Source organism: Protopterus annectens, chromosome 9.part0, assembly GCF_019279795.1.
Source record: "Protopterus annectens isolate FY-2018-M chromosome 9.part0, PAN1.0, whole genome shotgun sequence".
NCBI lineage: Eukaryota > Metazoa > Chordata > Ceratodontiformes > Protopteridae > Protopterus > Protopterus annectens.
This window is the reverse complement of record NC_056743.1, coordinates 1,224,105,906-1,224,129,099: the sequence shown is the minus strand read 5'-3', so window position 1 is coordinate 1,224,129,099 and position 23,194 is coordinate 1,224,105,906. Positions and strand designations below refer to the sequence as shown.

Here is a 23,194-nt window from a genome sequence, read left to right as displayed (position 1 = left end):
GGGCTGGAGGGAGGGTAACCAGGACTACAACAGTGAATACACTCGAACATCTACATTTATGGTAAGTGTACACAACTGTACTATGTTCTTCATGTTTCACTGTTGCAATCATTACATTTGGATAGATTCCCAAAGCTAAGGTTGGGAGGAGGAATTTAAATAGAATTAGGAACAGCTATAAGACCCTGCAAGAATGCAGTGGCAAAGCCAGCTCTGGATTTAGAGAAAATTGTCAAATGATAATGCTTGGTGAAAGTATGTACAGAACTCCAGGTAGCAGCTTCTAGGATGTCCCTGGTAGGAACACCCCTGAGAAAGGCAGTGGAGGTAGATGCAGGCCTGATTGAATGGGGTCTGATGCCCTGTGGGATAAGGTGCTTATAGCAGAAATGAATGCAGTGGCCTATCCATTTTGAAATGGTTTGCTTTGAAATAGCTTTCCCCTCTGTCCCTGCAGCAAATACCACCAGCAGTTGTTCAGATTTCCTTTGAGGTTTAGTCCTGTCCAAGTAAAATTTAAGTTGTCTGCGCACATCTAAGGAGTGCAGTATCCGTTCCTCTTTGTTCAGTGGGTTAGGAAAGAAGGTAGGCAAATGAATGGACTGATTAAGAGCCACACTGGATACCACCTTGGGCATGAAGGAGGGATTGGTTCGGAGGGCATCCTGTCCGCATGAAAGATGATGAAAGGCTCCACTGCTATAAGGGCCTGTAATTCAGATACCCTTCTTGCAGAAGTGATTGCTAAAAGGAAAGCTGTTTTCCAGGAAAGGAATTTTAAATCTGCAGTAGCAGCTGGCTCAAAAGGAGGAAGAGTGAGTTTCTCCAAGACAAAGTTAAGGTCCCAGGCTGGAATTGGAGCTCTCCTGGGTGGCCATAAATTTTTGGCCCCTCTGAGGAACTGCTTGAGCAGTGGGTGAGAGAAGAGGGGAGGGCTCTGTGCTGTAATTTGCTGAAATGGCTGAGGCATGAATTTTGATGGAGGAAAATGACAAGCCCTTATGAAGCATCTCAGTCAAGTATTGTAAAATCTGAGGTAAACTGGGCACTGCTGCGCTCATCCCTTGAGACTAATTCCAGGCACAAAATCTTTTCCATTTTGCAGCATAAGATTTTCTAGTACTAGGCCCCCTTGCCTCTAAAATGATATCCATCACTGATTTACTGAAGGATGGTAAAGGAGAGATTAGGTAATTAGCCAGGCTGCTAGGTTCAAGGTTTGCAGCTGAGGGTGCAGAATCTGGTTCTCCTGCTGAGACAACAGGGAAGGAGTCTGAGGCAGGTGCCATGGGGCCAAGCGTGAAACTGTGCAAGAGGGGGTACCAGTGTTGGCGTGGCCAATCTGGTGCAATTAAAATCGTCCTTGGCTTGTCCTGTTTGATCTTTAGTAGTACCTTGGAGAGCAGAGGCAGAGGAGGAAAGGCATAAACTGATAGGTTTGTCCAGCTGAAGGATAGAGCATCCACTTTCCAAGCTAGCTTGTGGGGAATCCTTGTGCAAAATTTGTCCAATTGATGGTTCTGGGGGAGGCAAACAGGTCTATATCTGGGCTCCTCCACTTGCTTGTCAACATGTTGAAAATCCTTGGTTCCAGTATCCACTCGGGTGGGTCCATGAGGTTTCTGCTTAGTCTGTCTGCCAGTGTATTTAGTTTTTCTGACAGGAATTGAGCTTGTAGATTCACTTGGTAGCTCAAGGCTGTGTTCCACAATGCCATGGCTAGTCTGCAGAGGGGGTAAGAATGTGTACCCCCCCTTGCTTGTTTATGTACCACATGACAGTGGTGTTGTCCGTCCTTACCATTAGTTGTCCTGGAAGAATGTGGTCCTTGAAGGCTGTCAGAGCATTCTGTACAGCTAACATTTCCTTTTAATTTATGTGCAGGTGCATTTGACTTGGGTTCCATTTGCCCTGAATGCACTTCTCTGCCAGGTGAGCCCTCCATGCATAGTCTGATGCATCTGTTAAGGAGGTAGTGTGAATGGTAGTCCCCTATTTTGGTGGCAGGCCTCTGCCCACCAAAGGAACTTTAGGCATAGGCAAGGTATAATAGGAATCATTGCTTCTAGATCCTGTGAATGTTGACACCATAGGCTTTTGAGTTACCACTGTAGTTTCCTTATATGCAGCCTTGCATATGGAATTAGAAGAATGCGGGAGGCCATGAACCCCAACACTTGCATTATTTGCCTTGCAGATAGCTGGGATTTTGTGGCCACTTGTCTGAAATAGGTTGTCAAATGAATCCATTTCTCTGGCGTGAGGAAAGCCATCTGGGAAGCTGTATTCAAGCTTGCTCCCAGGAATATAATTTGTTGACAGAGTACCAGGTGTGATTTATTTTCGTTTATGGTGTACCCCAGACAAATCAGCACCCTTTGAACAAAGGCCAGATGATTCAAAAGTATGGCCTGGCTTTCTGCCTGAATTAGACAATCGTCCGGGTATGGGTATATTTGAATGTTTCTTTGCCTGCAAAATGCAATGACTGGAGCTAGGTACTTTGTGAATACCCTGGGTGCAGTAGATAAGCCAAAGGGCGGTGCAGAGAACTGATAGTGCATGTAGCCTGCTTTGAAGCGTAGGTATCTTCTGCAAGACTCCCTGATAGGGATGTGCAGGTATGCTTCGTTTAAGTCTAGTGTTGCCAACCATGCATCTTTGCCTAGAATAGGAAGCAGCTGGTGAAGGAGTCAGCATTTTGAATTTTGGAATCACCAGAAAGGTGTTTAGAGTAGAAAGGTCCAGGATACGATGCCATGTATTGCCTTTTCTGGGTACCAGGAAAAGTCTCAAATAGAAATCTTGTCCCTTTTCCTCTTCTGTCACCAACTGAATAGCCCCCATGCTTTAGAGACAGAGAACTTGATTTTGGGCCTCTGCCCACTGATTTGGGGGTAGATCTGGCCATCCGCTTGGTGTTGGTAACGTGTGGAAGTGAAATCTGTATCCTTGGGTCACTATATTTAAAACCCATTTGTCCTGGGTAATGAGTTCCCAGTTTTTGGCCTGCAGACCAATCTTTCCACCTACAGGAGCATTCAGCTGGGAAGTGCTTGGAAGTTTTAAGTCATTTTGAGTTATTGAGACAGTTTTCCATAGGGGGGAGTCTTACTAATCCCAGATTTGGGTGTGGAAATCCCCCACTGCTTAGTCTTGTGTGTCCCCTGGGACTGAAATCTGGGGTTTCTGCTGTGTCTGGGTTTGGCTTGAGAAGACATGGAAGGGGCTGGAAAGGACCAATTCTTAGAGGGCCAATACCTACTAAATCTAGGAGGTTGAACTTGCAAGAAATATTTAACAGTTTGCATAGATTTAGCTTTATCTTCCATCTTTTTGAGAAATTCCTCAGCTTTGTTGCCAAACAGGCCATCCTGATTTAAGGGAGCATCCAACAGTTTAGCTTTAACATGATCAGGCAGAGATTGCTCCTTAAGCCAAGCATGCCTTCTGAGCACAGACCAAGTAACAGCAGCCCTGCAAGAGGCTTCTAATGAATCAAAACCACAATGCAAAGTATGTTCATCAACATGTTCAGCAGAATGCATTAAATCCTGTAATTCTTTACTTTCAGCACAGTCAGGAATTAACATAATTTTCTGTTTATGCAACCCAATAACATGCTGTTGATACTTTAACATATGAAACTGGCAGTTTAAAGCCCTAATGGCCAAGGTTGCAGAAGTGTAAACCTTCTTACCCCATCTATTCAGCGCCCTGGAGTCTCTATCAGAAGGGGTAGGATTTTTAGCAGTAGAAGCCTTAATGCCCTTGGGTCCTTGTGAAATAGTCTCTGGATCCGCAATAGGATTTTTAAAAAGAAACTTGTGTGAATCAGGAACCCTGTAATATCTGTCAGATTTTCTGGCAGCAGGAGGCAAAGAATCAGGGGCCAAACTAGATTCCGAAAAGGCATGATCAACAATGTCTAGTACAGGAGGTATAGCTAAATGCCTATGCTGAGGCAGGAGTAAGAAATCCCTAAGCCTCTTTTTTGAATCAGAAAAATCCTGGCTTTCCCAGTGGAAATGCTCCCTTAGAGTAAGTAAGGTTTCACCAAAAGAAAAATCATCTGGAGGGGAAGCAGAGGGAATAGAGTCCTCTGCATCAGAATCCTCATAAGTAGATAAGCACAAATCCAGATCATCAGAAGAATCAGAAAAATCAGAATCCTGGTCAGAAGATTCATAAACAACTTCAGTCCTAGGTCTCTTAGAAGGGGGAGGTTGGCTTCCCCTGATTAAAGTTATAAGATCTTCAGCCATTCTTATTTGTTTTTTAGGCATAGAGGCCTGAGCATGCGGCCTGGAAGTCGGTTTCTTAGGCATGGTTAGAGATTTAGGCCTAAATGAAGAAGGAGGCATCGGTTTAATATGCAAGTCCGTAGGCCTGAATAAACCCTCAGAAGCTGGTGCCTGCAGAGCGGCTCCGGACCCATCCAAGGTACGGACATCCGCAGGTTCCACAGTTGAAGCATCTCACGGCATACCGGACTCCGAATGGGTCTCAGTAGAGGCCTGCGAATCAGAAGTAGCGGGTATCAGAGGCTGCAAAAGCACCTCACTGAGTACCGGCAAACTGGCGACTAGCTTAGGAGAAACATCATCGGCAGCTTTGGACCTAGGCGGCCTGTCTCTGTCTTTTTCTTTGCGTTTTTTCGGAATCCCAGTAGTCGGATGGATAACCGATGACATTTCTGGATAATTAAACCGAGAACCGAAATATTTAGAGGCGTAAATATACAGATGACAGATAGTGTGCTGATTAAATAAAGCACAAAACCGACAGCAAGGTATGTCATGGTCAGGGCCAAGGCAAGGAATACAGTACGAATGAAGAATCTTTGTGAGGTATTTGCTTTCCACAAGTAATGCAATTATTAACTTTTACTGACATCGGTAAGGAGCAAGAAAAAGTTTCCCCAATGGGTTACTTAACTTTCGTTGAAGACTTCGGTTCTGAAACTCGAAAACGAAAATTTCAGGAGTCGGCTGCATGTTTTATACCCCTGACTACCTGACGTCATGGAAGAAGGGACAGCATCCGACGCAGGACCCAAGACTTTGTTAATTAGGCCGACTGAGGGCTACTGCAAGCAGATAACCCAAATGTAATGACTGCAACAGTGAAACACTAAGAACATCAGAAAACTATCGAAACTTTGATTTTACAGTGTTACTCTCTATGAAACCAGCAGCAGTTAGTACAAAGGAAGTTCTGCTTTCATAAAGCTTGTAACTGGCAAGGAATGATTTACATCTCACATGATGGCAACAAGTAGGATTCACAAGACAAAACAAGGATATGGGTTTATAAAAGTATGCATGTTTGAAATAGTAAGAAATGATGACAGATAATGTATGGAAGCAAAACACTCTATGTAGACTGTTACCTGCTTTGTTTCTGACTTTGAGCATCCCTCTCCTTTTGTGTAGCTTGTGAGCGCTCTGAAACGTCAGCCAGTGTTGCCAGTACAAAATTCACTTCCAGCACTGTGTCCTCCAAGTTGAATATCACAGGCCTAGTGGAAAGGGAAACAAAAAATAATTACAAACATCTGACAAAACAAAAGACAGGAGATAAAAGTGTTCACCAGCACCAATCCAATACACTCTAACAAACCACAGACTACATTTGCTGTAATGTTTCATTCTGGGCAGGAAACTAATACAATTAACATAATATAGGAGCAAATAAAGTAGTAATTAAAAATCACAGTACTTAAGAAAATAACCTCTACATGCATACCTTCTTTTTTACCATGATTTGTAATAATGCATCATAACATTATTTTAGATTATTTAATACAATTTCTGAAGCCTGGAAAACTACTATAGTAATGCCATTACACAAGGGTGGCCCAACCATGAACCCTGGTAACTATATACCATTACTCTTATCAGCCTCATATGTAAAGCTATGGAGTGCATTATCCCAGACTTTACTAATCTGGACATTGAAAAAGCTCTCAACCATGGGCCCTCATGAATTTGGTTTTATCAAAGGAAGGTCCTATCTCTTAAACCTCATTAATTTCTTTGAAAATGTATCTAAAGCAGTGGATAGTGGTTATGCAATGCATACAACATATTTAGACCTGGCCAAGGCCTTTGACACCATTTCCCATGCAGTCACTATTGACAGACTTGTAAATCTGAATACAAATCCTTATATTGTGAGATGGATAACTGGTTGTCTGACATAACCCATGTGGTTAGAGTAGCAAGTGTACTTATGAAAGCAAAACAGTTACCAGTGGTGTACCACAGGACTCACTTTTGGGCCATCTCTTGTTTGGCATGCATTTCTCAGACCTTCAGGTCAGCACCTCTGTTTTGGCCTGTGGTTAATTATGTTTACAGATTAAAATAAATAAACAAAGAAAACTAAATTTACAGATGACTGTAACTTGAGTGTTACATGATCTTCAGCTTACTCACAATTGCTACAACTCGTGTTAGATCATGTTAACAACTGGTGTTGGTGCAAGGGCAGTGGTCTCAAATTAAATGTAAAAATATAGCATAGTTCATTTTGGAAAAATAAAACAGTTTCTCTTACTGCATAAGAAATGCACGCCTCCAATCAGACACTGTTGTAAGGGATCTAGTACTCTTGTTGGCATTTCCTTATCATTTGACCATCATTGCCTCCACAGTAGTTCACAAAGCCTATTAACAGGCCCATCTAATTTCCAAAGGTATCTCCCCTAGATCCAACGAAGTGTTAATTCCCCTTTACTCATATCTTATCAGACCCATTACTGAATAAAACGCACCTTTTCGCATGGTATTTATCTAACCATATTACGCATCTTATCAGACCTCACAGATTCATAATTAAAAAAATTAGTGGCCTCAAAAATCTTAGTTAACAGGAGAGACTGACAGCTCTTTCTCTGTACTCAGTCTCTTACAGATTCCTTTGTAGAGATCTAGGCCTAGCCTTTCAGGCATTGAAAGACCCAACCTTATTTGATCTCCTATTCTTCCGCAGGAGTGATGGTACATCAAATACTTGGTTAAAGGAACTAAACCTTCATCAGCAGATATGAATCTGTCATGCTGACATGTCTTATTACAATGTATCCGTCGCCTCTGGAACAAACTTCTACTACATGTCAAGCAGAGTAGCACCCTTGCCACTTTCATGGTAAACCCTAGATAATTGTATAGGCAGCCTTAAATTCTCCCCAGGTCTATCTTGTTTTGCCCACCTTGAGGTGGGAGAGAATTTTTGAATTGGGTTTTTTGGCTTGGGTTGAAATGCTTTGCAGACTGATTGCCTAGTACTTGCTTATGAACCTAATACTTTAATCCATTTATACCACATTTATCTGACTGCTGAGGCACCAAAGAATCACTTTAGGTGGGAAAAGGGTATTACAACCAAAATTATTTTAATAAATTAGCATTCTGATGGACTAGAATGTTTTACTTTATTTCTTGAAAACAACTCATTCAAAAGACCTAAAAAGTCTAATATATTGCATAATGTAGTTAGAGTTATATAGCAGGCTATAAGCACAAGTGTGGAATAATGAGATAACATACTGAGAATGGGAAAAGGCCAAGCAGACATTTGGACTGCAACCTAGAGAGACTGCTCTTCCTCATCAGGAATTGATATCAGAATATAGACAAAACGAAAGGGACGAGGGATCCTAAATGAAAGACTAGTAGAGTTTTTAGTTGAGTCTAGAAAAGAAGCTGCTGTTAAAGGTAATTTGTAGGGCATATAAAATATTGCATGACAATCAAATCAGAGGAGTTTAGAAAATATTTGGAAGAGAGAACACAAGGAAACAAGGGGAATACATATGTATGGCTCTCAAATATGCAACACAAATCTAGACGATTTAGGATTTTTGCTTGGAAGTGTTTACACAGATATTTTTATAGCCAATGCAGACTACAAAGACTTTTTCCTCAAGCAGATAAATGTTGGAGGTGTGATGGAGAAAGAAGGAGATAACTGGGAACATAATCTTTTGGGAGTGTAATGAGCTAGCAGAGTTTAAAAATTCCCTACAGAGCACTATGTCAGAAATACTTGGTGAGCAAATGGGTGTAACTAAGGAAATGATTATTTGAACTGGGATACAGGATCAAACTTGCTTAGACATAGTAAGGCCTTGCTAAGTTTAATTCTAGTGGCTGTCAAAAAAAGCAATTACTTGAAAATGGAAACTAAAGTCTAAACCAACTGTCTTTGAAGTAGTACATATTTTAACAGAGACAAAAGAACTGGAAGTGGGATCTTTAAAAAAGGGTAGGGGCAAATTACATACAAAAAAAATAGAAATTGTGGGAACAATACATATAAAACAATGTTTTGGAGGAGGAGTGAGATTTAAGGGAAGGTGGGAACTGTGATGTATAAGGTTTGTAACTGGGAACATGTTAACATGTTATTCTTTTATATAAATGTAGGTTTACCTAGGTCTTAAGTGATAATTCAATAAAGGTGTTAAAAAAAGAGATAGTAAGATAGGACAGAAGCATGTCTGACCCTCTACACCAATAGTGCAGAGGGTCAGACATGCTTCTGTCCTAGCTTACTATCTCTTTTTTTAACACCTTTACTGAATTATCACTTAAGGTGTTAAAAAAAGAGATAGCAAGCTAGGACAAAAGCATGTCTGACCCTCTGCACCAATGGTGACCAGAGTTAGAAAATCCAAATTAAGAATAAACAGGGTGGGGAGGAGGGGGCACACCCCTTTTCAGCAGAGGCCTGGGGAGAAAAGTTCCACAAAACTACATATAACTAACCTGTCTTCATAGCCATTCTGGAAGGTAAATATGTAAAAAAAAAACTAATTATGGGGACTTCTGGTATGGAGTAGCAGTTGGAACAGCTCAGAAGAGAGCACCAGCCATAGACATGTTAATTTTTTTTCCTGAGGTTACAATGGGGATCTTCTTGTAAGACCTCCTAAAAGCACCAAGTAGAACACTCAGCAGAAGGCACATATGGCAGCAAAAACCAAAAGCCAAGAACAGAAAAGGTAAATCTGCATTAACACAAATGCAACAGCCTAAGGAAGACTCTGCGATCGGAGATCAAAGAGCTCAAGGTGACGCTAGTAATTTACAAGGAGCTGCAAGGTATGAACTCTATGCTGAATGCCTATACTGGGGAAAATGATCAGCAGATAAAAGATCATTGAAGTGGTGAATAAACACTCAGATGAAATACAATCACTGATTTATGAATATGAACTCTTGAAATCTAATGTGGCTGCCAATGAGGCAATGAGGTTGAACTTACTTAGTGCTATGGCTACGGACCAAGACGACACAGCCTTAAGGAAAAATCTTTGGGCTGTTGGGGGTCCTCGAAGAGCTGGAAGGAAAGAACAGTCTTTTTTATACAAGGGGTAAAATGAATAGACAAAAACCAGTGCTGAAGAAACACTCTTGGAATGCGTGCATAGAATAGAAGGAAACAGATACAACCCTATCATATTATAGCCAGATTTACATCATTTCACTTTAGGGATCAAATTCTGGCATATGTATGGAAAGTGGGTTATAAAATATGACAGAATATATATCAACCGTACTTTTCAGCCTCAAAGAGAAAAAACATGCAGAGTTTCAACAAGTACAACACAGATGTAGACAAAGTGGCGTCAAATACAAGTTTTTTTTTTTGTCCTGGAAGTTTAAAAATATTTTTTGCAAGGAATCTGAAGTCATCTGACTTCCCACAGGAGGCATGAAAGGTGACGGTGGATAAAGTATTTGCTGAAATTTTATGGCCTAGCCATAAAGTAATTTGATTTTAGTTGTTTTCCTAAAATTTACTAGACTGAAGATAACCTCCTGTATCCCAGTTTCGGCTGTTGGAGTATATACATTTGAGCAGTTGCAGTATTGCATGTGCATTTCTGTTCTTTCCCGGAGTGGCAAACTGTGGATCCATTTTAAGCACAAAGCATTTTCCAAGTACTTTTTCATACTTTTTCAACACACACGTCTGTACAGGCTGTTTGATATACACATGATGTGCAGTTCTAGTGCATTTATAGCAAAAGCATCTTGTATAAATCATTTCAATTTTCACCAATGACATATAATTATTTACAAAATTCCATCTAGCTGGGCTGGCAATATCTCCTTTCATCACAGAACGCATCATCATGGACCTCAAAAATAAAGACATAGGCGACCTCCAAACCCTGGATCCAACCCAATTCGGCTTTGTCAAGGGCAGAACCTGCCTGGTAAACCTGGTGGATTTATTCAAAAATGTGATCAGGGCCCACTGACAAGGTCATATCTGTGCACACAGCATACCTTGACTTGGCAAAGGCCTTTGATACAATCCCACACTTAGGCATTACTGATAAACTTAACAAACTGAATGTAAACCCTTTGTTATAAGATGGGTTGCCAACTGGCTCACAAACTAGTCACACACTATCAAAGTGGATGACTCCACATCAACCAGCAGACCTGTCACCAGTGGGATGCCACAAGGGTCAGTGCTGGGCCCCCTTCTGCTTGGTATATACTTCTCAGAAGTTTAGGCCAAAACTAAGGGACAGTGGCTGGCCAAGTTGGCAGACGACTTCAAACTCGGTGCAATTATTGACTCCCCAAATTATGTCAGAATACTTCAAGATGGTCTTATACAGACCAACGACTGGTGTCTTAGTCATGGTCTCAAACTGAATGCAAAGAAATGCATCATCATTCTCTTTGGTAAAAACAATGTCCCTTCACACTATCAAATTAACAACAATAACTTGTGTACCTACGAAGTAGTAAGAAATCTGGGATCAAAAGTGGATTGCAACCTTAACTTTGACCACCATGTGTCTAATGTAGTAAAGAAGGCTTTCGACATAGCACACTTGATTAGCAAAGGCATCGCCTCTAGAGCAAAGGAGGTTATAACACTGCATACTCGTCATTAATGAGGCCCATACTCGAGTATAACACCCTTTTCGGCATGTACCATACAAAGCACCTGCAGCAACTGGAGAGACCTCAGAGGTTTTATAACGAAGACTAAGGGACTTCAGCACTTGCCTTACACAGACCGACTAAAGTCCTTGTCACTATACTCAGTATCGTATAGACTTCTTGGGGGAAACTTATGCCTGGTTTTCACAGCAATCCCAGACCCAAACTTAATGATTTGCTGCACATCCATAAATCAAACGGGACTAGAGCTACCCATTCCAGGGACCTAAACATGGCCTGTAACTTGAACAGGGTGGGCTGGAGGGACAGATCTGTCTCCCAGCAACTGCCGCATCTTTGGAATAGGCTGCCAATTCATGTGAAGCAGCGCACCTGTATAACACTGTTCAAAAGGAACCTGGACAAGTGGATGGGGCACCGTAAATTCTTACCAGGGATAGCACCCACAACCCTCCTGGACATGGGCAATCATTACTAAATACAGTCCTGGGTATTGACTATAGTATCAGTGGTATTATATTAAGATGAAAAGGCTGGGCTTGAAATGACCTCCAGGTCAATAGCCTAGTAACCTCCTACGATCCTATGAAATAAAAGAAGGGACTGCCATTCATGATTCCAAGTAAACAGAAGCCCTGGAGGTGCAGTCTTCCTCTGGGAATAGTCAGGGGAAAAATTTCCACTTAAGAGATATTCATCATTAAAATCCAAGACTGATGCCAGCAAGAGCAGCACTAACAAAAGGACAAATGGGAATATGCCTGATAAATGGGGAGCAGTGTTTATTAATTAATAAATGAATGAATGGTGTTTTTGATGAATATGAACATTGATGGGACTTGACTGTAATTAACTCTGGAGGGAATAATTTTTTGCTTTAAAGACGGGAACACACGTGTATTATATGCTAGTAAAATATAGTCATTTGAATAATATGTATACATAATGGCTTTTCTTTTAACTGAACCCGGGTTTTTTGATGAACCTTGTGGGGGAGGGCACAAAGCTTGAATGGGGAGCTGGTTTAAAAATTGTTACTTGACCCTCAACAGAGCAAAAGGGTAATATAACGTTGATGAACAGGAAGGAATTTAAGTATGGAAAAGGGATGACATGAATTAGATGCCACCAATTCACTAAGCTGCTGATGGTCTGCACTGAATTTCAACATTAATCAGTCAGACTTTAACCTAAGTAATGGATCTTTGGACCTGTTAAGGCTAATTGATTGAGATGGTATCAGCTTTTGCTAGTTCAAGGGGGAAATTCAATGTTTAAAATGGAAACAAGTGCTGTTAAATGTTTGTTACAGGTTAGAACATGTAAAAGGTTAACTTTGGTACATAAGGGATAATTTAGCAAATAAGACTCTTTCCGGGAACCAACAGCTTAGCACACAGTAGACAACCAAATGGGGGGTGGGGAGAGACTATGGCCACACTAAATAAAGAGCCAATCCTCTCGCCTTGGAACAGTAAAACATCAGATTTATTGTACATAATTCACATTCTCTTTACTGCAATAGTTTGCAAGGTTTTGAAATGCAAAGAGATTTACTGGGGAAACAACTTGGGTCATCATATTAACTACAGGGACGAATTGATCCAGTCGGGATTAAATGAATAGCTATTTAAACTAGCAAGGGGAGGGGTTGATTTACAAAGAGATTCTGAATGACAATAGATTTGGAAAAGTATAGAGAGACAGAGATGAATTCAGATGCTAGAGTATTAAAAGGAATTAAAGCTGGGATGGATAAATACTTATACTGCATGATAAATCCATATAGATGACCAAAATTAATTTCATCACATGGAATGTTAATGGACTGACAAATCCATTAAGGAGGGCTAGGGTGTGGAATGAACTGAAGAGGGAAAAGGCAGACATTTGCGCCTTGCAAAAAACATCTGGTGGAAAATGAACACGCTAAACGAACTGGAAAGGGACATGAACTACTAAGGCAGTGTCAGGGACGAAGGCGCAAGACTCCCAAGGAGGGCTGTAATATTAAAAAACAAACCTGTGCATGTAGATTACAGAACAGTTACTGGATATGCTACGCAGGTTTACAGCAATAAAGGGTAACATTACAAGAAGCTAAATAACTTTGACAGTGGTATATTTATCTCCTCGAACCATATTCTTGTGTCTGATGGGCTTAATTAATGTAATGACATTAGGCAGATTTCAACAAAATATAGAATACACCTATTGTTCATCAAGACATATTAGACGGTCCCAAATAAAGTATTTAATCCAAATAAGAATAAGGAAATGGAAAAATATGTTAATGTTAGCCTGATTAGAATATTGGGCCATGAAAATATGTCAGTAATTATTGACCTTTTATAGCAGCCTCAAGGACTAAAACACCAGTGCTTCTCAAATTATTTAACTAAGGACAATTTCAAGAGCTTTTTAAAAGATAAAAGTTATTAAAATACTATTGTAAGATGGCACAGAAGTGGAGAATAGGGAGAATATTAAGAAAGGAATACAGGAGGAATCGAAAACTTACTTTCATAGCAGGACTAGGAACAAACAAAAAACAAGAGGGGGAGAAAGTACAGTTGTGTACACTAACCATAAATGTAGATGTTAGAGTGTATTCACTGTTGCAGTCATTACATTTGGGTAATCTGCTTGCAGGTTGCCCTTAGTTGGCCTGATTAACAAAGTCTTGGGTCCTGCGTTGGTCGCTGTCCCTTCTTCCATGACATCAGGTCGTCAGGGATATAAAACATGCAGCCAACGCCATTACATCAGCTTTTCTTGCCCCAGATGTCAGGTGCCCCCCTAATGGGGAACAATTAAACAAAAACACAAAGGAATACCTCCAACAAAAAAGCAAATACACCCAAAAGGCTTTTAAGCATAGTAAAGGAAAGTAAAGGTATAGCCAAAAGAAGTTAGGGGGCTGGAGGGAGGGTAACCAGGGCTGCAACATCATCTACATTTATGGTAAGTGTACACAACTGTACTATGTTTTTCGTGTTTCACTGTTGCAGTCATTACATTTCGGCAGATTCCCAAAGCTATGGTTGGGAGGAGGAGTTTAGATAGCATTAGGGCCAGCTGTAAGGCCCTGCAAGACTGCAGTGGCAAAGCCAGCTCTGGGTTTAGAGAAAATTGGCAAATGATAATGCTTGGTGAAAGTATGTACAGAACTCCAGGTAGCAGCTTCTAGGATGTCCCTGGTAGGCACACCTCTGAGAAAGGCTGTAGAAGTAGATGCAGCCCTGGTGGAGTGAGGTCTGATCCCCTGGGGGATAGGTTTTCCATGGTGCTTATAGCAGAAATAAATGCAAAAGTTTATCCATTTAGAAATGGTTTGTTTTGAAATAGCCTTCCCCTCTGCCCCTGCAGCAAATGCTACCAGCAGTTCAGATTTTCTTTGAAGTTTAGTCCTGTCCAAGTAGAATCTAAGTTGTCTGTGCACATCTAAGGAATGCAGTATCCGTTCCCCTTTGTTCTGTGGATTGGGAAAGAAGGATGGCAAATAAATAGACTGATTAAGAGCCACACTGGATACCACCTTGGGCATGAAGGATGGATTGGTTCTGAGTGACACCCTGTCTGCATGAAAAATGATGAAAGGCTCCACTGCCATAAGGGCCTGTAATTCAGATACCCTTCTAGCTGAAGTGATTGCTAAAAGGAAAGCTGTTTTTCAAGAAAGTAATTTTACGTCTGCAGTAGCAGCTGGCTCAAAAGGAGGTAGAGTGAGTTTCTCCAATACAAAGTTAAGGTCCCAAGGCTGGGGTTGGAGCTCTCCTGGGTGGTCTCAAAATTTTGGCCCCTCTGAGGTACTGCTTGAGCAGTGGATGAGAGAAGAGGGGAGGTTCTGTGTTATAATGAGCTGAAATGGCTGAAGCGTGGATTTTAATGGAGGAAAAGACAGGCCCTTGTGAAGCATCTCAGTTAAGTATTGTAAAATCTGTGGTAAATTGGGTGCTGCTGTGTTCATCCCTTGAGATTGGTTCCAGGCACAGAATCTTTTCCATTCTTCAGCGTAAGATTTTCTAGTACTAGGTCTCCTTACCTATAAGATGACATCCATCACAGGTTTGCTGAGGGATGGTAAGGGAGAGTTTAAGTAATTAGCCCGGCTGCAAGGTTCAGTGTTGGAAGCTGCGGGTGCAGAATCTGGTTCTCCTGCTGAGACAGCAGGGAAGAATTCTGAGGCAGGTGCCATGGAGATAACCATGACACACTGCGCAGGAGGGGGTACCACTATTGGCGCAGCCACTCTGGAGCAATCAAAATCATCCTTGGTTTGTCCTGTTTGACTTTTAGTAGTACTTTGGAGAGCAGAGGCAGTGGAGGGAAGGCATAGACTGATAGGTTTTTCCAGCTGAAGGACAGAGCATCCACTTTCCAGGCTTGTTTCTGGGGAGTCCTTCTGCAAAATTTGTCCAATTGGTAGTTCTGGGGGGAGGCAAACAGGTCTATATCTGGGCTCCCCCATTCGCTTGTCAACATGCTGAAAATCCTTGGTTCCAGTTTCCACTCATGTGGGTCCATGAGGTTTCTGCTTAGTCCATCTGCCAGTGTATTTAATTTTCCTGGTAGAAATTGAGCTTGTAGGTGCACTTGGTAGCTCAAGGCTGTGTTTCACAATGCCATGGCTAACCTGCAGAGGGGGTAAGAATGTGTATCCCCCTGCTTGTTTATGTACCACATAACCGTGGTGTTGTCCATCGTTACCATTAGTTGTCCTGGAAGAATGTAGTCCTTGAAGGCTGTCAGAGCATTCTGTACAGCTAACATTACTTTTTGATTGATATGCAGGTGCATTTGACTTGGGTTCCATTTGCCCTGAATGCACTTCCCTGCCAGATGAGGCCCCCATGCATAGTCTGATACATCTGTTGTTAGGGTTTGGGCAGCAGGGGGTGGTGTGAAAGGTAGTCCCTTGTTTTGGTGGCAGGTCTCTGCCCACCAAAAGAACTCTAGGCGTAGGCAAGTTATATAGGAATCATTGTTTCTAGGCTGCGAGAATGTTGACTCCATAGGCTTTTTAGATACCACTGTAGTTTCCTCATAATAAGTCTTGCATATGGAATTAGAAGAATGCAGGAGGCCATGAACCCCAAGGTTTGCAGTATTTGTCTTGCAGATAGCAGGGTTTTTGTGGCTACTTGTTTGAAGTAGGTTGTCAAATGAATTTGCTTTTCTGGCGTGAGGTAAGCCATCTGGGAAGTTGTACTCAAGCTTGTGCCCAGGAATGTAATTTTTGACAGGGTACCAGTTGTAATTTCTTTTCGTTTATGGTGTACCCCAGACAAGTTGGAACCCTTTTTACAAACACCAGATAATTCAAAAGTATGTCCTGGCTTTCTGCCTGAATTAGACAATTGTCCAGGTATGGGTATATTTGAATACTTCTTTGCCTGCAAAATGCAATAACTGGAGCTAGGCACTTTGTGAATACCCTGGGCGCAGTAGATAAGCCAAAGGTCAGTGCAGAGAACTAATAGTGCGAGTAGCCTGCTTTGAAGCGTAGGTATCTTCTGCAAGATTCCCTGATTGGGATGTGCAGGTATGCTTCTTTTAAATCTAGTGTTGCCAACCAGGCATCTTTGCCTAGCATAGGAAATAATTGGTGAAGAATCAGCATCTTGAATTTTGGAATCTCCAGAAAGGTGTTTAGAGTAGACAGGTCCTGGATTGGACGCCATAAGGAATTGTGAAAAAAAAAAGATTACCCTTCCTATCACCAGATGAAGAATTAGAGCTAAGGAAGCTTTTTACAGGTCTGCAGAAAAATGAGGTTATTACTGCAGCAGGCAGCAATAAAAGGTAAAAACCATGCTGATTCCTCGCAATCTACTAGAGCACTAGCAGGAGTGCTAAGACAACAAAAAGGAAACAGACATATCTTCCAACTGAAAGATGAGGTGGCCAGTCAAACTGGGAGTAAAGTAAGTGACAACCTAAATATTTTTAGAATATATTATGAAAAACTATATACAACACAGAATACAGACAAAAGAATCAATGAGTAGGTAAAAGAACTGACACCTTAGAATTACTGGGATTAACATTAGAACCGCAGGAAAGGTTGACTAAACAAGAGGTAGAACTGAGACAGAGATAATAAAAGGCCGGTTAACAGGAAAGTCCCCAGGTACAGATGGCATACCCGTAGAAGACTCGTACAGGATAAAATTGTACTTGTGTAGAAAGATCTAAAGAATGACAATGTGTACAGAAAAAATTCTTCAGAGCTGCACATAAGGGCCTATACTTAATATATAAAGATGGAAGAGACCCATTTCTTGCAAGATCATACTGATGAATAACAATACTTAATCATGATTATGAGGTTTTTATGGTGCTACTGGCTCAATGCTTAAATAATCTGATGCCGCAGTTACTACTCCCAGATCCGTGTGGTTTCATCTAAGGATGCCAGACTGGCTCCCTATTGAAATGTCTGCACAGAAAACCCAGAGAAGAGTGAATCTCAAAAATCACTCTTTACCTTGAAATTACATATATGCCAACTCTGAGGTTACCATAACTCAGATAAAAGAAAATATTCTGAGAAATGGGATGGAAGGAGGGAGTGACAACTGCGGCAGTGGCCATTCGAACATCAACTATTATATTAAAAACAACTTACACAACTGTACTATGTTCATCATATTGAAGGGTTCCTATTACGTGATCGAAGTTTTACAACTTCGAACACCATATGGTCGAACCCATATGTTCAAAGTTATAAAACTTTGAATACTAAAAAAGGAAAAAAAACTTACCCGACTGTTTTAAGCAGGGGGAAAACCCCCTTGCACCCCACATCCCCCGCTCTTTAAATATACCAACTCTGAGATCACACTACAGTGTAGTAAAGGGAAATCTTCCCTTTCCGCACTGTACTGCATTATAATGCAGTCTTGGAGTTGGTATATTTAAAGAGCGAGGGGTGTGAGGGGTGCAGGGGGGCTTGACCCCCTGTTTAAAACAGTCAGGTAAGTTTTTTTTTTTTTAACATTTTTGAAGTTTTACAACTTTGAACATATGCGTTCGACCATATGATGTTCGAAGTTGAAAAACTTCAACAACGTAATAGGAACCCATATTGAACACTACTGCTGTAGCCTTAGCTATATGAGTAGATTACATTTTTGAGGTGGAAGGAGAAGAGTGCAGGAGCCCCCCAGACAATGCTCCTTGGAAATCTTGATCTGGACAGAGAAAAGGAATCAAGCTTATAATGCTTTGTAAAAGTACGTACAGAGTACCATATAGCAGTTTCTTAAAATACTTCTAGAATCCAACCTTTTCCAAAAAGCAATAGAAAAAGCCAAGGCACTGGTACAGTGGGCCTTAATCCTGCCCGAATAATTTTGCTATGGTGAATATAACAAGGCAATAGTTTAGACAACCATTTGGAAATAATCTGTTTTGACACAGGTTGCCCCCTTTTCTTACCTTCACAAAAAATTAACAAATGATCTGAAATTCTGAGAGATTTAGTTCTGTCAGAATTGTACCTGCATTGTTTGTGGACATCCTATGTATGGAGTATCCATTCTTCCTCATTTTCTGGTTCTGGAAAGAAAACAGGGAGACTGATAATTTGGCTTAAAGTAAACTTGGATAACACTTTAGGCATAAAAGTATTAGTCAAAGAAACCCTGTCCCTGTGGAAAATGAGATAGGGTTGACTCACCATAAGAGCCTGCAGCTCAGATACCCTTCTTCAGAGGTCAGAGCAATTACTCAAATTGTTTTCCAAAAATTAAGATCCCAAGGAGGGGCCACTGGTTTTCTTGAGGCTCTTATGTAAAAACCCTTTCAATATTTTTTGACATATGCTGAAACGGCTAATAAATGAACCTTGATAGAGGAAAAAGAAAGGCCACAGGATAGTAACTCGCACAAATATTGTAAAAATCAGAAAAAAATTAGACCTAAATGGGTACTGGTTATGTCGCTGGCACCAACTAGAAAACCTTCTCCATTTGGTAATATATTATTTTCTAGCAGTAGGCCTTCTTGCCTCCATGTGTACCTGCTGCACATTCTCAGTAAATGGGTGCCTAAAAGGAATTAAGATCCTATCAACCAGGCAGTCAAATGAAGAATGACTGATGTCAGCTTATATCAAACACCCCTGTTCTTGTGTGTGTAGATCCACTCTGTGAGGAAGCTTGTGGTAACTGCCCCTGACCATTTCTAAAAAAAGACAGAACCATGGTTGCTTGGGCCAGAAGGAAGTCACCACAAAGATCTCAGGGGAATCATTCTGAATTTTCAGAAGTACCCTGGATGTTGGTGGAAAGAGTGGAAAAGTATACAGGAACATTCTTGTCCAAAGAAAGGAAAATATATCCATCTTCCAGGTCTTCTTGCACAGAGTCCTGGAAAAGAACCTTGCCAGTTGATTGTTCAGAGAGTAGGCAAAGAGGTCTACTTGAGGACCTCCCCACAGAGAGATCAAATCTTTGAAGACCCCTTTTTGCTCTGACAGAATGTAGTATTGCCTGTAGAGTGAGATTATGCTGTGAAACTATATGCCAAACTAACATGGCTAGTCTGGTTCTCATTTGCTTGCTGAAGTACTACATGATTATGATATTGTCTGCAACCACTTGATGAGGTCCCGAGGACCAAAGATGGTTCAGAGAGTTCAGTGCCTTGATCAGGGTGTGCATCTCCTTAATATTAATGTGCTTGCTTCTGCCCTTGGTGTCCCAACCCTCCTGCACTTTTATCTCTCCTGAAACTGCTCCCTAAGCAAAGTCCGAAGCATCTGTGGTGACTGACGGGGAGAAGGAAACACCTAGATTTAAGGATATCTGCTGTCTCCACAAAAAAAAAATTCTCTTCTGACAAAATCCAGCACTGGGATTTGAAATGATAAGGGCGTTAATGCTGGGACCAAAGAGATTTCAGATGCCACTATCTTTCTTATGGGGAGTTTTCCCATGGGTATCATGAGAATCATATATGCCATGAGTCCCAAAATCATGAGGTATTCCCTCACAGTGCCTAAAGTTTGAGTGGAAAACCTTAGAAATAGACTTAAATAAAGATCTATTTTTTCAGTGGAAGAAAAGCTCTGTGAACTGGGGTACCTAGTTGACATCCCAGGAAAAACAAACAACCCGGTGTGAAGGAGTCAAGGCTTTTGAATGCTCTCCTGGAATCCCAGCTTGTGTAAGAGATCTCTCACCCAAGAACGAGATTTTTGGCACTTTGAAAAAGACTCTGCAAAGATAAGCAAATTGTCTAAATATGGAAAAATCCAGATACCATGTAGCCTGCAAAGAGCTATACTGGAGCTAAACAATTTGTGAACATTTTTTAAACAACAAAAATCTTTATCATGTATGACACAGACAATCATACATTTATATAAATTAAAACAAACCATACTCACATATTTTCCTTTGCAAACATTATACATGACCTACACATTGTCAATCGAACATTACATAGCTCATAATTTCCTACCTTCCCTTATACTTCAACCATCCTTCAAAACACTATGCATGCACTGTTCCCACAATTCCAATTTAATGTAATTTGCTCCTACCCTTTATAAAGATCCCACCTTCAGTTTTTAATCACTGTCACTAAATACACTGCTTCTAATATGGTTGGTTTAGCCTTTGATTTCCATTTTCTAGAAATTTATTTTTTGGCAGACACCACAATTAAACTCAGTAAGGCCTTACTATGCCTAAGCAATTCAGATACTGTCACAGCTCAAAAAATAATTTCTTTAGTTACACCAAGTTGCTCACACAGTATTTCAGACAGTAGTCTGCATAGAATTTTTAAAGTCTGGCAACTCACTGCACTCCCAAATATGTTTCCAGTTACCTCTTTCTTCCCCATCACATCTTCAACCATTGCAATCCACCTGAGAAAAAAATATTTGGAGTCTGGTTGGTGTATAAAAATACCTATGCAAACACAAGCAAAAATCCTAAAGCTTCTAGACTTTGCTGCATATTTGGGAGACATACATATATCCTCCTATTGTTTCTTTGTGAATTGCTTACCAAGTCTCTCTTCCCAATCTTTTCTATTCTCCTCTGATTGATTCCTACAGTTATGTAAAATTCTATATGCCTACTAATTATGCCTTTTTTAACAGCAGCAAAACAGCTTCTGCTCTAGATTCAACTAAAAACTACCAGTGCTCGTCTTTCACTCAGGATCTCAATATTCCTTTTTCTTTGCCTATGTTCTGATATCAATCCTTAACAGGGAAGGTAGTCTCTAGGCTGCAGTCCAAATGTATTCTTGGCCTCTTCCCATTCTATTACCTCTCCACTCCATTATTAGCTCCCAATACATTGGTTCATTTACCAGTTTTCTCCAATAAATTCTGGCCCCCTCTTGCCTATTATCTGAACCCCTAATAGCAGTCTTCCCTGTTGGCAGAATTTCCTTTCTACATTCCTGTTCTGCCTTAGTTCTTAGAAAACTTTCTGCTGCATTATGAATATAATATTCTGTATGGCTATTGTTATTCTCTAAGGATCTGCATCCAAAATTCCAATCTCTCCTTATTTCTTGAGTTTCACACGTTTCGTCATCATCCCCTTTCCACTTTGAATTATAGCTTTCTGCTTGTGCTATGTAGAGGATCCTTACCTGTGTAGCACTGAAATATCACTTCAAATCAGATAATCACAAACCATGTTGTTCTATTGAAAGAATCAACTTATCCTATTTGACTAGTGCCCTCTTCCACAACTAGAAACATCATTCAGCTCTAATTGCTATCCAAAATTTCTCCTCTGGTTGATTAAATATGCCTGACCTGTGTATAAAACGAAAGGGACTAAAAACATTTTCACTGCTTGCATCTTGCTATCCGTATCCATAAAATCAGAGATTCCAGTTTTTTTTTTTTTTGTATTCTGTTTTGTTTAGTCTCATCCCACACATCCTTAGCTGTCATAACTTTTTTAACACATCCTCCTAAGTATTTCATTTTATCATATCCCCAAAATAAGGCTGTTGCTGCACCAATTTGTATGTGGGTACATAGTTTACAGATATAGCCTTTGTTTTAGCTTCATTAATTTTGTATCCAGAAAAGACATGAAATTGTCTCAGAATGTTCCACCACACTAAAATGTCCTTCTTTGGTTTTTATCAGGAACAAAACAATATCTCTAAATAAAGCCAACTCTTCTTGATTACCATACCAATTATATCCTTGAATTTCTGAGTCCCTTATTTTCTTTGCCAATGGTCCTAAATATAATGCAAATAAAGGGGAAAGAGGACACCCTTGACAGGTTCCTCTGTTCAAAATAACTTAGAGAGGAACCTCCTCCCCACTTTAGTTTTTCACTTCTGATCTATCATAAATCCTCAGAATTAACCTTATTGTGTCAGGGAATGCAGATGCTTCCGCTGGCCTCCTCATAAAATCCTAGCTTACACTGTCCAATGCTTTTGCTGCATCAAAACCCACATTCTGCTTTCCTCTGGATCATAGTTTTATTAATGTTGCCAAATGTTTTCCTCCCTGCCACAAAACCAAACTGAATCTATCAAACTTGATGACACCTTCCCCATTCTTTTAGCCATTATAGACAAACTTTATAATAATTTTTTAGAATCAAAATGGGCCTATATGAAACTGGATCTGATGTGTCTTTACCATCACAATTTAGGCTCCTTAAGTTTGGAAACCACCCTTATTACTTTTGTTGCCTGAGCTGTTGTGCTAAAAGCTTTTGTAGATTTTTGGAGATATTATCAAAAACAGTTGCTTAACTGCAGTCTTTCTAAACGCATGCATATTATCTAGGTACCCCCTTATTTTCTCTTTAGCATTCTGCAGTTGTCCCTGTTCTTGTTCTGAGAGATTCCCCTTATTCTGTAATACTTTGGCCTTTGTCAGTCCCTCTAAATATTTCTGTTACTTCTTACCTGTATCTCCTTCTTTTATTTCTACCTTATTTTTAAACTCCAACTTCATTTTATCTCACTCCCAAGCTATATTTTCTGAAGAAATGTCTACTTTCCTCTAATAACTCTCGAATAATTTTCACTACCCATTTCTTAAATTCTCTGTTTAACAGATAAATGGGGAAGCACCAGTGTCATTTGTATTTCATTACCCTGCATTTTTATTTTACTCATGACTGGCACATAATCTGAAATAGCTATTGGATGTGTATCACAACTTTCAATTAAATGCACATGTTCTACCCTAGCCCAGATTTTGTACCTTGGGGAATATGTAAATTCTCTGCACTTCTACTACTGAA

At 40.5% G+C, this 23,194-nt stretch overlaps 1 protein-coding gene across 1 annotated transcript in view; it reads right to left on the bottom strand.

Moving 5' to 3' along the window:
- RAD9A (RAD9 checkpoint clamp component A) overlaps positions 1 to 23,194 on the bottom strand; it is a 1,001,807-nt gene that overhangs the window by 193,898 nt on the left and 784,715 nt on the right. The window contains exon 9 of the mRNA XM_044082216.1: positions 5,393 to 5,521. Coding sequence (XP_043938151.1) covers positions 5,393 to 5,521 — 129 coding nt within the window. The remainder of the gene's footprint in view (positions 1 to 5,392; positions 5,522 to 23,194) is intronic.